Source organism: Zea mays, unplaced genomic scaffold (genome assembly GCF_902167145.1).
Source record: "Zea mays cultivar B73 unplaced genomic scaffold, Zm-B73-REFERENCE-NAM-5.0 scaffold_580, whole genome shotgun sequence".
Lineage (NCBI taxonomy): Eukaryota > Viridiplantae > Streptophyta > Magnoliopsida > Poales > Poaceae > Zea > Zea mays.
This window is the reverse complement of record NW_023367235.1, coordinates 27,445-42,746: the sequence shown is the minus strand read 5'-3', so window position 1 is coordinate 42,746 and position 15,302 is coordinate 27,445. Positions and strand designations below refer to the sequence as shown.

The 15,302-nt window shown below is 42.2% G+C and overlaps 1 protein-coding gene across 1 annotated transcript; it reads right to left on the bottom strand.

The window, feature by feature from the left end:
* Positions 1 to 1,806: 1,806 nt before the first annotated feature.
* Positions 1,807 to 15,030, bottom strand: LOC118475697 (cytochrome c oxidase subunit 3-like). The gene has a single exon (XM_035963941.1). The coding sequence runs from the start codon at positions 14,577 to 14,579 to the stop codon at positions 13,737 to 13,739; it is 843 nt and encodes a 280-aa protein (XP_035819834.1). The 5' UTR covers positions 14,580 to 15,030; the 3' UTR covers positions 1,807 to 13,736.
* Positions 15,031 to 15,302: the final 272 nt, after the last annotated feature.

Genomic DNA, 15,302 nt, shown 5'->3' with positions numbered 1-15,302 from the left:
GTTGAAGCAAGGCATTAGGAAGATAGGTCCCACGTAGGGAGGGGAGTTTCTATATGGACGTGCATTCATTCCCTGGGGAGGGAAGTACCGCTTTAAGTGCCGGATTTGTACACATAGTATAGTAAAGACATGAGGGTATTCAATTTTTGAATATAACATGAAAGAAACCTCTCTCCTCTAGCTGGAGAAAGAAGGCTGGTTCTCGGTAGTCGAGGAGAGGTGGAATCTTTCTTAGAACGGAATGTTAAGACACGACCCAACATGTTTCCAGGCAGGTAACGTATAGAAGACTGAAAGTTGAAGTTCCGGTGGGTCTCGTCAATCCTTCCTTATTGCGCCTGCCCCTAATTGGAGCTCTTCTTATCTATTTCTATACCGAGAATAGCTTTATTGACGGGCTGAACGAACCCCTCACTTGGCTAACTCAACAATCATATGTCTGAGAGTCTGGTCTAACTAAGCGGATTGGAGGCGGGGCATTTTCATTTCAACGTAGCAGTAGGGAAAGTGATTTCGGGGGGTTAGTACACATGGGCAGTTGGGGCAGTTACAGGTAGTTAAGTTCGGTCTTATTCTTATGGGCAAGTGGTCCTAAGAATCTCTCTTTCCTTCTCTAAAGTATAGCTTTACGAAACTAGAATATGAGTAATATAGAAAATAGAATAATAAATAAGAATATCATATAGCCGTGTATTAGTAAGGATAGGTTTTGGTGAGTAGTAGTTCTTGGCATTAGTAAGCTAGCTTCACTAGACTATCTATGACAGGAAATTAGGTAAATGCACAATATCTTTTCAATGAAGTGAATGAAGAAAGATTCATAGGAAATGAACAATAGAAAGAGTACTATTCTTCAGTTACTCTTTTTCTTGTCTTAGAAATAGAGAATGTGTCAATGGATTAGCTGACTTTACTATGTTTCCTGTCTTCAAGTATAAGTGAGTTGGTGTCAACGAATAGTTGCTTATTGCACTACTCAGTGAATGAGATATAGCATATATAATGGATTTTTCTTTTCCTTTACTATACTATACATTCTTCCTTTATTCTACTTACTTCTTTCTCGTCTGTGTCAATGAGAAGTAAGAGTATTCTCGTACTACGAAGAATAGGCAATCTTTGATTTGGAAGAGTTTTTTACTCATATCTTTGGGACCTTTAGAGGAATGAGTGACTTTCTGCCGGAGAAATAGTAGTCATCTGTACTCGTCTTTTGTCCTTCCATACTTACTAAGCAAACTAGGTCACACCTGGACAACTAGGGAACATAAGCGGTGATCTAATGATTCAGTGGGGAAAGCTGTTCATAAGGACCGGTGAGATGGTACTCCCCTGTGGTATCCCAAGAACCGTATTCCCATGGGCATTTCCTCCAAAATAGGCTGTTTTGAGAAAGTAATCTATTAGCTGCACAAGTCCAGAGTTGTGTGTACCCCTAGTGAAAGAGTGGAGGAGTTCAGACGCATATCGATACCAAAGTGAGAAGCCTCCTTAATGATGGAGAACCTGCCTCTGCCAAATGCCCAATACAAGCAAGCAGGGGGAGCGGATTCCCAGAGAGAATTCCCGTGTTACTCTGATATTAGAAATAGAGGAAACTAGCACTTTAGAAAGAATGCAGAAAAATGATGGAACTAGAACGAAGCTCTACAAAGTTCACAACTCACCATTGCAACCGTAGGAATCTTCCGAGGGTAGTAGGTCGGGGGAGCACCTTCCCTTTGCCTTATGGGACCCTCGATCATACTCTTTTCTGATAGCCGGAAAGGAATGACCTAACTTACCACTGAGTAGGCGCCCTTTTTCTTTTCCTTCTAAACTAGCTGCTCTCGCTCTACCAGTTCGTACTGAACTTTCACTTTAATTTATAGGCGATTTGCATTATCCGTTGGATAAAAATAAATATCATAATCAAGTAGATAATGCGATGACTGCCTATCTCTTTCGAGAAGGAGTCCTTTTTCCGATACTTACTATTGGGGTAGGCTAAGGTTACATAGATTGTCTCCTATCTCTCCCCTGTCCTCTCGAGCTAATGACTAAACCGACCCACGACGAGAGGATCAACCACTGCCATAGAAAGAGCAGCGACTAACTAAAACCAAGGAATCCATCATCTGGCATATTGGCAATGGGCGAACTGTCCGAGTGTGGCGTGATCCGTGGATTCCCAGAGCCAGCACTCTAACCAACTGAGCGATTTCCCCAACTTTCAATTGCTAAAAACAGCAGTTCTTTCATTTCGGTATATTTATATATAGCTTTCGCCCTTTAGTTCAAACAAACTTCATCTCCTGCCCTGCCCTGCGTCGGCTCCTCAAAATGGCCTAAAGTACCTCGCCGATAAGCGAGTTCAACCACATCGTGAACCAATTGAAGTCGGTCGAGTACCCATTGGGCGATGAGTAGAAGGCACACTGCTTTTTTTTCCCTCTATGCCGGATAGTTGGTCCACAACCTTACTTATATGTTTATGTGGCAACGCCAAATTCTCTACTATACTATACTATACTAAGATGTTTCAGTTCGCTAGGTTGTCTCTTGCCTGCCCGTGCTACAATTCCTTACTCAAAAGGACTAGAGTGCTAAGCTGCCTTCCCGGCACCACCACTATAATGAATGGCTCAAACAAATAGGAGATGAGAGAGCCCTTTTGATCCTTTCTATTCTATAATATAAAGAGAAGCTTGTTCATCTATCTAGAGAATGAAAAGGAACTAATGCCACTGATAAGAAATACATAGACCGTACGCCCACTTACCACTCTACCACTTCAATTCCATGACGGACTTCTCCGATACCTAGCTTGAGAGAGATCACAGGCATGTGGTGAACCATACCGAGAGAAAGAGCACTGAAATGAACCATATCGAGCACAGGTCTCACTCTACAAGTAAAGTTCGATGAGCTCTTAGCGGAGTTGTGCCTACTATCTACTAAGTGTGTGCTAGGGAAAGAAAGCAAGCAGAGCAGTTCTCACTCTGTCCGGTGACCAAGAAAGAAAGCTTCAAGAATACCGTAAACAGATCAGAGAAACCTCATACCGAATCGCCACGTGAAAGCGGGGTTAAGGTAAGGCAGGAAAGACTGACGCCGAAAGATATGTTTTGAAGAGAGCTCCATCGGGTTGAAGCCGAATTGCAGAGAATCAAGATCTTCTACCTTTGTTTGTTCCATCAATGCCCTTCGGACTGGCCTAAGAGTTGGGTCCCTGTCTGTAATTATGTGGCTAGGTAACCCATTTATGGCTTGTGGTCTTTCTGCTTATGACGTAGCACTATTCCATCTTGTAAATAACGCCTTCTTTAAGGCGCTACTATTTCTAGCGGCATAGGTGCTTTATCACAATACGAAACATGTACATACGATTCCTATTTAGAGATATTCCTACGACGTAGTAAAGAAATTAATAACAAATACGAATACGAATTACGCCTACGAGCCAAGGACGATATATGTATATGACTACGCCAATACTTGACTTGTTTCAATCAATTCTCCAGGGCCCCTAGAGAATTGATTGAAATCGTACGTCTATCGCTATCCAGTGCCTTTTCATCGAGGAAGTACATCCGATGCTTGGCTCCGACAGCTGAGGCCACCCTTCCCTCTTCTAACTGGTATGTATGTGTATTGGACAATCCTTTCATCTTGTTAGCACTTACTTTTCCGTGCTACCCATCCATTCATTAACGTGAATATAAGAATAGGGCCCCGGATATCTTTGCCTCGAAGCCGGTGGAAGGTGAAAAGCACAAAACTAAGCCTTATCCATCCGCTGGTCTAAAGAAGACCTTTTCGGCCGATAGAGAGCTTATTAATAAAAACATTATGCAGGGGCTGAGAATGCGTTGACAGCTGAAGCAACAAAAGAACTTTTCCATAGATAGGCGTACGTACTATGGATGAATTACCACCTCCTTGGAGGAGTGAATGCAAGGACCACTAAAAAACGGATACTTTACCGAAAAGCCTTTGCTTCTTCTTTCGATTGGATAGAAGCTCATACTCCACTTCAACAACTGGTTTGGTGCTGATGTGTCCAAATCCCATGCTCCTACGCCGGGTTGATTGATGTGTCAAAGACTAATGCTCCTTCGAAGGTTTTGATAGGTAAAGCTGTGGCCCAAGAACCCACTACATCTAAGCCCAAGTCCAAACAAAACTAGACCCAAGAATGCTGGAATGAGAATCCTTACCCGTGCCGTGACGACCATGCATACTTTTCTGACCTATGTATGCCTTTCCTCGCCTACTTCGTTCTTGCTTTCCAAAGAAACTTATTTTATACTTGCTGTGGCTAATACCCCATAAATTCATTCTGAGCAGAGCTTTCTAGCAGATTGATTGAGCTATGTAAGAGTAAGTACGTGATGAGAATCTTGTCATCAAAGTGAAAGCACATCTTTGAGAGTTTCATATATTCCAATATGAAGTGAAAGGGAGTCAGAGGTTAGCAAATCCTTATCAAGGTGTCTTCTTTTGACTAGCCCCATTCCAGGAGAGTAGGTCTTGCTCGCTATCTTGAAAGCAGTCCTATACAACCGTACTCAGAATTCCACTTGGCATACCAGTTTCATATAAGGACCAGACTCTCCTATCTAAAGTGGAAATTGAGAAAGAAGTGTTGTTTCTTTCAAACGTTGCTTCATTGACTTCTGTCGACAACCTATTGCTTTTGGAAGAGAATATTGGAAGCGTAAGAATAGAATATAGAGCTTTGAGTTTAGGAATGCTGCAAGAAAAGAAGAAAATCAAGTATACGTTTGCTTGTTGGCTTGAGCACTCGTTTCAGAAGAACCTTCTTTTGGGATAACTCTTTCAGGCAATATCTCGCTGTAGCAGTAATAGCCCAATGGCTTCTAGTTGTTTTTTTTACCCTTCCGGGCTCTTTTCCCCCGGCGGCTAGTTTCAGCATAAAAGGAAGAAGTCGGGTCCGCGCGGTTCGCCTTTTCGAATGCAGCAGTGTTTTTGGCTTTGGCAATACCAGCTAGCTAGCTACTTACTTGTGTGGGAGTCCTATAAAGAAAAGCCTGAGTTATAGACTGACTAAAGAAATCCACCTAAGCCGTAAGTTTTTGTTACAGCTGGCACACCTGCTTGCAAACTAGAAAATCTGATTCTAGTAGAAAGTGGACTAAGTCTTAAGAGAGATAAGCCGGTCTTTATACACTGGCCCTACTTCGAATTCAGTCAGTGGCCAGATGCATTGTAAGCAATTCCAGTCCCAGCTGCTGAGGTGGCGTAGTCAGCCCTACCTATACCTAAGTATTGAACAAAACCAACCATTTATATTATCCTGCATATTAATTAATACTTTCGTTAGAAAATAGAAAAACCAACGGAAAATCAAGTCTCATGTTGCTCCTCAGAAAACGCGTATAGTATATAGTATATAGTATATAGTATATAGTATATAGTATATAGTATATAGTAGTAGTAGTATCATTGGCCAAAGTAAAGTCGATGGGACAAACGCTGTTCGTTAGAACTAGCATTTTGTTTTGTCATGGAATCAAGTCTATTTGTTCGAATGTTCTTTTTTTCGTTTCGTTGGAAAAACCTACGCCCACATATTGATCTTTAAGTCTCCTTTCTCTTTTGGGAGCAGAGCTGAAAAAGATGGACAGTAACGATCGCGTAATATCAATTTATCGGCCTCGTCATCGAAAGCGGCTTCCAATTGCTCGGAAATTCTCAGCTATATGGGGGACTTTGATGGTGAGCAAAAAGAATTGATCAAGAAATTGGTAAACTTTCGCATGATCGATGGTAAAAGAACGAGAGTTCGTGCTATTGTTTATAAAACTTTTCACCGCCTAGCTCGAACTGAACGCGATGTAATCAAACTTATGGTTGACGCCGTAGATAATATAAAGCCAATATGCGAAGTGGTCAAAGTAGGAGTCGCAGGTACTATTTATGATGTTCCTGGGATTGTAGCCAGGGATCGTCAACAAACCTTAGCTATTCGTTGGATCCTTGGAGCAGCTTTCAAACGACGTATAAGCTACAGGATAAGCTTAGAGAAATGTTCATTTGCTGAGATACTGGATGCTTACCGAAAGAGGGGAATTTCACGTAAGAGAAGGGAGAATCTTCATGGACTGGCTTCCACCAATCGGAGTTTCGCGCATTTCAGATGGTGGTAAAGTGATACCACATAAGGAGCTCTTCCTCATTCAGTCATACTCAACAAAAGTCAGAAATGTTTGACCCTGATCCTTTTTTCATCTTCATATAGAAAGAAAATCGGCCTTCCTCATACTCCCCCCTTCATTCATGGAGTTGGAGGAATCCACAAGAGGCCTGCCCGTTCATAATTGCATAAAAGAACCATTCTTTTTATGAAAACAAACAAGCAAGGGATTGAGCAACTAGCGCTAGGCGCATCCTCTTGCTGGGATGGTTTGAGACAAAGATTTTACTTTGACTTATACTTTGACTTATACTTAGGATTAGGATCAGCTTGCGAATTTGCAGCACCGTATCTATATCTATATCTATATCTATATCTATATCTATATCTATAGTAGAATCAAGGGCAAAGAAAGGCAAGTCTCATTAGCCTTCGTCGATGGGACAAACGCTGTTCGTTAGAACTAGCATTTTGTTTTTTCTCGGTAAGAAGGCTGCGTGTTCAACAATGGGTTCGGCAACTACCATCTGTAGTGACAAGACCGGTACACTCACTTGAAATCCGGTAGTAACATTGTGTTCTTTCACCTCTTATGAGTCTCGGAGCAAACAACAAAGCATCAGATGAGAAAAGGATCTTCTCAACCTCTTACGATTTCAATTGACCAATGCCATAGTATAGTAAAGATCCGCAGTACAGGTGTAACAGCAATCAAGCTACTAAGGATAAGGATAAGGATAAGGATAAGGAAGAAGTGCTCTTTATTTACAATATGGGCTTTCGTAAGCATAAATATCAAAAGAGAGGATACCACACCAGATACGGTGCAACATACTTGAGTGGAAAGAGGAGAGTTTTTCCTCCGAGGGCGAGTTCGATCAGGCAGACATCGCAATGGATGGTTCCAATAGGAATAGTAGTCCAGTGATTGTCAGTGCATATTCATTAGTATACGATACTTAATACTGTTGCATAGTCTAGGTTACCGAATAGGAATAGCATAGCAAAGAATCCTACGCTAAGGAATGTGTCACCTACTAGGTTCACAGTAAGGGCCGCCCTTAATAGCAGACTTGTTAGCTTGGAGTCGTGTATATCATAAGTTGATTAGTAGGTATGAGCTTACCCCGATACCTTCTCAACCTAGGAACATAATTAGGTAGTTGTCCCCAGCTACGAGCACAAGCATAAAGAATGTTAACATAGAGAGGTCTGAGAAGAATCGTTGGTTGTGTGTATCTCCTGCCATATCATATAGCTTAACGAGAAGATGTGTACTAGTGCTTATACAGTTACTACAGCGAGGTCTTCGATGAGCGGTTAGGCTATCGAATAGGAATCCTCAGTCAACTGTGCCATTCTGAATCGATTCAGCTACCAAGTCGAATTGATACAGGTGATCCTGATAGACCCACTTCATAGAATGCTACGTAAGATAGGAGAGCTGTTGTACACATAGCTACACAAGTAATAATATGTGCACCAGTTTTTCTTACCTTACGTCCAAGGAGTCCTGCACCCATTGCACCTAGCATAGGGAGAGTCAGAATAGACCCTAGGGCCCGAAGGACGATACATGTTAGCTTAGTTAAATTTCTCCTTGTAGACGGTAATATGCTACAAGAATACCTATACCTATAGCTTATTCTGCACCTGCAATAGCGATGATGTAGATACTAGATGTTTGTCCTACGATATCATCGAATGAGAATGAGCTTACAATCACTAGTACTGTCACAGCTAGCAGCATGATTTCAATTGAGATCAGCATGAGGATGATCTATCTACTTTCGGTTGAGGACGAATCCTAGGATACCGAGAAGAAAGAGTACGATAGAGAGTGTCATGTTAATGTTTGATTACCAGAGCAATGACCACAGGAAGGAAACCGAGTCAACACATTGCGTAGGGATAGCAATACCCAAATACTCTAACTCTAGGTAGTCTATGTCTGTATAGGTATGGGGAGGGAGATACCTGAGAGGATACATATAGGGCTAACTATATACAACCCTCACCTCGGGCCATCAGAGAGATCGTATGTATCACCAGCATCAGGATATGTATTTCGGAATTACGCGCTGGTGCAGATTTGTACGTTCAGGTTATCCATGACTTCATTAGTGTCACGGATTCGCCCGAACTTTTGTCGCATAGTGCTCTGCCGATCCATAAGCTGCACCAGCATTAGATAGACTAGAGAAGTGTTGTGCGACTTGCTTCTTTACATCCACTACATAGATAGACTTAGCATCAGCAGCTATACCATGAGTATGAGCAGATCGTCGATAATCCTTGGCATCAAAGGTAGCACCTCACAAAGTGGCCAACAAGTCTACCGGACCATAGACGAGTAGGTTAGGATCAAGATCTCGGGCTTCCATTAGACTAGGAGCTACTTCGATCTTCATACCGCGCGCATGTAGAGGAGTTTTGGCATCGCATCGAGATGCTTCTTATCTTAAGAGTACTTCGCTATTGCCGCTCTATGAAAGCAGGTATTGGATCTCTATTCCGAACGAGGAAAGAAGACTGAACTGGGGTAGTTTATTCTGATCCAACAACTGGCTATTAACATTGGTTGATGCTTCATTCATACAAATCTCCTTACGGAGGATAGTCAAGAGAGTGAGTGGTTTCCCCTTAAGATAGAATAGCAGGCCACATGGTATAATCCCTTCCCTTATAGGACAAGGGATTAGAAGGTTGACAAATGAAGCCAAACGTAGTGATACTCTAGCACGGAGAACCAAGAAGGGTGCTTCTGCTACAACCAAAACCCTCTATCTCATGCCTACTTGATCTCATAACACTTATAGTAAGAATGAATCCCCTGATTATAGATTAAAAGGGATATTGGCGTGTAATACTTTGATTTCTTATATTTAACAAGAATCCTTGATTTATTTAATAAATCGCTCTTGCTTGCGCAAGGGATATGCTGATTCTTAGCATAGCTTTTTTACCGAATACAAGGATTCCTTGGCACCTGATACTGCTGAAGAGAATGATTTAGTGGAGGAGACTGGAGGTACTACGAAGAGTGTGAGGAGGGACCTAAGCACATTCGTGATTCTTAGTCTCTTGAGATCCGTGAGCGAGACCGAAGCTGGAGAAGGAAAGGAGGCAGCAAGACCTATTTCTCCGATAGATGATCTATAGCTTCATAGAGAGAGAGAAAGGAAGCTCTCCTTCACTACGTTCCACCAGCTTAAGTAAGACATCGATACCCAGCATACCATTATGACTAGTTAGGGCGATCCCGCGCGGGAAGGCTATATCTGACCTTTGACTTTGCTGTTTCCACCTCTGCTTGCTCTGATGCGGGCAAGTAGGAAGAAAGCATATCAAGGGCTTTCCAAGATGCTTTACAATACATTACAACATGTGATAAAGATAAAGATAAAGTAGTGAAAAACTTTTCACTCTAGAAGTAAGAAATATATCTTCAGAAAGGCAAACGGGATTTATTCCGTAGCGTGCATCCCCATAAGGGCTGATTCGCTTTCCAGACTAGAGACCCTGTGCCCTTTCTTCGAGCTTTCACTCATAGATTCGCACTGCTTTTGTTGAAAAAAAAACGGCCAAAGCATAGTGATCCACCGCTTATTCGAGTTAGTACAGGAAAAAGAGCCAGATAAAATTACTATTTTTCGTAAACATGGTTTTTCTATTTAGTCGGTTCGAGCACGCTCATTAAACTAAAGAGTTCATTTCCCTATTTCCTCATTCAATCACCAAAACGAAAGTAGTACTTTTCTTTTGGAAGAAAAAGTTTTGAAAGACACTTTCTTCTTTACAACGATAGCTCGCCTTACTGCTCTTAAATCCCTACTAGCCATCTCTTCCCTCCCTCGCCCAGGCAGGGCTGGTGACATCTAAGGAGGATGGAGCACCTTCCATTGAAGAATAGGCATGGAAGGAATGCCCTATTTATCTCTTTGATAGAAGAAGCAGCTTACTTTCCACACCTTGCCTACTTGACAACGCTTTTATATGGAGTGGCTTCAACCCATCACGCATGAAAGTGCCAAAGGATTTTCTTTACGACAACTCAGAGTCGAATTGGTCCTTTGCAAGTGGACGCCAGCCGTAGAGCCCTAGTTCTAGCCTACTATGTAGAGTAGAGTAGACTCTTACTTGAAAAAAGATAAGTTAAGAAATCAATTCTTATTCGCTTTTCACTTTCACTACTGGTCAAAGCTCGTCCTTAGAGACTACTGCCTTACTTTCAAGAACTCACTAGGGCTAGCTTATTAGGGATAGGTTATTCAGCTTGCTGACAAGGTTAGTGCTTACCAGGCTATATTCTATCAATAAAATTGCTTAGGGATAAAAGAGATTGTCTTATCCTACTTAGGTATTAGGGTTTAGATGACCTCCTCATCCTCTTGAGTATGATGCAATTACATCGGCCCTCATGTATTATTGCATCAATACCCCATCATAGGCAAGTTTACACACTGGGACAACATAGGGTGGGCCCCACCAGAGAGTAGCCAACAGAACCAAGAACAAGATCTAGCAGATGGTGGGAGATTCTCGCTCGTGATGAAACTATCATCTCCTACGAGAATATGCACTACATCGGCATCAATCAACCTGGCTTCGCGTTCTATTCTTACGATAGGGGGGCTCAATCTCGTCAGTCTCCTGGATTCCAGTCATGTCTCTACCATCGGTTTCTCCCTTTTCTCCGGCTGGCGTAATAAGGAGGGAGTCAGAGACTACCAACTCGACAATGTTGGCTCGATCATGTTTATATTGGCAGGAGGAAGTACAGCATGCTTCTTAAGCTTATTTTCCAAGGCGCGGCTGAGAGTTATGCCGAACGGAGTGAAAGTCCTGAGTGTCTTTGGTTTTCCGTCAGACAAGATATTCACTTCACTGTTCTTGCTTGTTCCCCCCAGGGCTATCTTCTTTCCTTTTGGATCTGCCTCTTTGACCTGTGATCCATGAGTCCCATCCCATTGTAGATAGCATCTTCAATACGAGTGGCTGCTTCAATCAAAGAGCGTGGTCATCGCTTGGAAATAGAAATAGTCATGGTATTGCCTACTCATGTTATTCATCATTATCCGAACTTGTTCCTTTTCTGGGGAGAGATCAATCACTTGGGCTGCTTTGGCCTTCCAACGGGCCAGGAAATTGGTCACAATCATAAAAGACCTGAACCGGAGGTGCTTGAGGTGCAGTAGAAGGAACAGACTTTGATTGATGAGAGATTTTGGATAAGAGTTCATAAAAGGCGCTAGCCTGTTTCATGGTCAGGAAGGGAAAGGAAAGAGCTGGGTTTCTAACAAAAAAGGAAACGTTTCCGTAGGAAAAATCTATCACATGGAAACTCGAGTAAATAGAAGTTTTTTTCAATCCTTGGTTGCAATGGTTCAATCGAGAGAAGAGCAAGTCAATTTCATAAATTGGAACAACCACATCAGCTTCATTCTTTTCGCATAGGGGTAGTTTTGTCAACTCGCCTGAAGACCACTGGAATCGTAACCAATACCCCTGGCCACACAATTCAAACCTACCAAACTCTAGTACTTACATCCCTAACCATTATCCACCTTCTCTCATTCTCTCTCTGCGAATGAGCTAATGCTTTTTTTTTCGATCCCTGCCACACCCGGCATCGTGTTACCATTTGATGACTTCTTAGGGGGACAGTTTAAGTAAGAGTAGGGATAGTTGAAAGAGTAGTTAGATGAGTCCTGACTCCTGCGTATTTGTACGAGATACCTTAGAGCTTCAAAGTGACAAAGTCCGGTGTGAGGTTAATTGAACATATTGAAATATGGGTCCCCAACAAATAAAGTAAGAAACCAGATTTTCCTTAAGGAATTGGCTCTGAGGCCCGGCAACTCGAACTTTCCTAAGCAGGAAGGAAGGAAAGATAAAATCAAGATCTTTCTTTATTATTGCATCCCTCTATCCCTTACGATCTGATCTATGTTCTGTACCAGTGTGAATACATACTCTTTAGGCTGGTTTCTTTACCGATTCAGTGTCCCTGCTTGACTTGCTTGGATTGCGTACAAAGCTTCCCCATATTTCTTATAGGGATGATGACCACTGACATTTGACATTGTCTTCATTCGTTTACTGCTGGCCTGAATATTCCATAATTGGATGGATGCCCGAGCATATGCTCTTGTAGGTGCCGTAGCCCATTCTCTCCAAAGAAAGGAAGCAGGAAGCGATCCATACGTTTTGTCTGGTTGGAAGAAGAAAGAAGCAGCGAAATTACGGTGCCTAAAGAATGGGGGTTGAAGTGAGGACATGACAGAGTGTGCGGAAAGCAGGCTTGACCTAACTAAAGTTACGGCGGAGCACTGGGCTGTAGATTTTCAAGTGGGAATAGGAATAAGCGCCTCAGAGTGTTAATTTTCCGATGAGTAGGGAGACTTACTCACTCTTGAAAAAGCTTGAATCATCCGAGAATCCTAGTTTATTTTTTTTTTATGGAACACCCGCTTGCTAACTGACTTTTGTCAAGCCCGTCTCCACGAGATCTATTTTCATCCGAGGGAGGGGCAACGTCCCAAAGCTGGACTTCCCGCTGGAAGCTCCCTATTCTGAGTGGTTGATAAGCCTGCTCATACGAGAAGAGCCCTAGTTTTTTCGGAACCACACAATTGAGAGTGGCCCGATGCACCGGAGCCGTGTGACCAGCCACGAACAATCGATGCGTCTGCCAAACTACTTCAAAAAGGAAAACACGAGCTAAACCAGTAAGTAGTTGCTTTGCTTTGGACTGTGATTTCGTAAGCGAATTGCTTTAACACTCCTCTTTCAATCAGCAGACCAAAAAATAAAACTCGTTATTCCACGCACGTTATTAGTAGTTAGTATTAGTAAAGGAAAGACAAAAAAATAGCAATCGAGTAGTTCAAACGAGTATAGATTTCTACAGGTAGACATCAGGTTAGGTTAGTAGAACAGATAGACAACGAACAAGTAAGGGGGCAATGCTTACTCCCACTTAAACTTCTCCAACAATGCCGAGGGGTTGATACCTTCTACCCTTTCAATTCTATTACCAATAGACAGCCCTTACGTTTATTTTGCGCGGATTGGGGAAACACCTACCTTAAGCTACGCAATTTCACTCTTTAGGGTAGGGATTCTGGAGACGAAGCATAATCTAGAGACGAAGCAGACACCACAAAACCATCTTCAGGTTCGAACCCAACTACGGAAAGTAGAAATCTCCATTCCTACACTAATTCGGCTCTTTTCTTGTCTCCGGACCTGTGAAAAACCACACTCGTACCAACACCCACGGAGAACGTTGCACCTCTTAAGATATTACCCAAAACCAGGCATATTCTCATATGCTTCACAACAACTAACGTTTATAACCAACAACAACTACTACCAACGAGAAACGTTACCTTACAACGTTTATAAACTAGGAATCAAAACACAATTCCATAATAATACAACTACCTACGGCAGCTTCGTTTTGCACACAGAGGAGGATGATCGTTATTTAAGATTATATGTGAATTGCTAATATTAAATAGGATTCCATTCTCTTAAAGTTCTCTTTGTCTTCGAGCTTTTATTCCTCAATCCACTTATTCGTTCCCTTCTTTCATATACCTCCCCACCAATAAATAGAGACAAATGGGAATAACCGAACCACGTCTACAAAATGCCAGTACCATGCAGCTGCTTCAAAGCCAACGTGATGCTTCTTGGTCAGATGACCAAGATATTGGCGAATACCACATACGATCAAGAAAAGAGTACCTATAATCACATGAAAACCATGAAAGCCAGTTGCTAAGAAAAAGGTAGAACCATAAATACTATCCGAAATAGTGGAGGGTGCTTGGTAATATTCCATTCCTTGAAAGCCAGTGGATACTAGAGCCAGTAAAACGGTTGCTACTAAAGCGTAAACTGCTCGTTTTTCCTTCCCCGCGAGTATAGCATGATGAGCCCAAGTTACGGCAGCTCCGGATGAAGGGAGAATAGGGGTATTAAGAAGAGGGATTTCCCAAGGATCTAAAACCCCAATCCCTTTTGGGGGCCAAATACCTCCGATCTCTACCGTAGGTGCCAAAGAAGAATGAGAAGAAGCCCAAAAAAAAGCAAAAAGGAACATAACCTCCGAGACTATGAAGAGAATAGAACCATATCGAGGTCCTAATTGTACAGCTTTTGTATGATGCCCTTCCAACGTGGATTCACGTAGAACATCCCGCCACCATACGAACATGGTATAAAGGAGAAATATTAGGCCCAAACTGAGAAGTGTTGCACCCCCTTGAAATGAGTGCATGTACATCACACCTCCTACGGTGGTTGCCAAAGCTCCGAGTGAACCCGAAATAGGCCATGGACTTGGATCTACCAAATGATAAGAATGCCTCTGAGATTCAATCATAAACCACTTTGCCCCGGTTGTATGTAAACCCCCCTTCACCCCCATCCCCTAAAGTGGTAAAGAAGGAGGCTCTTCTTTGTCTCATTAGGACAAACAAATAGGAAGGGATAGTTCTTTCATTGCATTGATAGAAGTGATACTATCAAAAGATCTCTCTATTATTTTAGAGAAGAGTCGGCGTTGGTTCTACCAACGAAACGAAGAAGTTTTGGATTGGTCTTTATCATGTCATGGGATAACCCCCCCGAAAGAAGAGTGCAAAGACCAAGTTCCCATTTCCTCCGTTCATCCACGAGAATCGATATTCGTTCTTTCCACTTTGAATACGTCAATTCTCATCCGTTACTTGAGATTCGATACGTAAGATACGTCATTTCTCATCTGTAACTTCCATCCGATAAGGGCAATAAAGCCAAGGCAAGCTCATATTTGCGTATCTAAAGGCTTGGTGTGGAGTTTTGGGGAGGTTTCGGGAGATGAAAAAAGCCTACTTTTACAGCTAAGTGATTAGGACTTGACCGAAAAATATTGCTCTCAAAACATGCATTTATGAGGTAAACTAGAAAAACACTACTTTTGACCCAGTGATCCGCACTTTTTTCATTGGAAATCGAGTTTCCTTAGGGAAAAAGGACTTGCTAACTTTTGCAGCTATATGAAACGGACTTGCCTACTTTTGCACCGAAGAAACTCAAAAATAGTCTTTCTCAAAACAAAAGCAAGGTAGGATTTCTACGAAACAAGCCCGGATAGGTAACTAGGCGGATA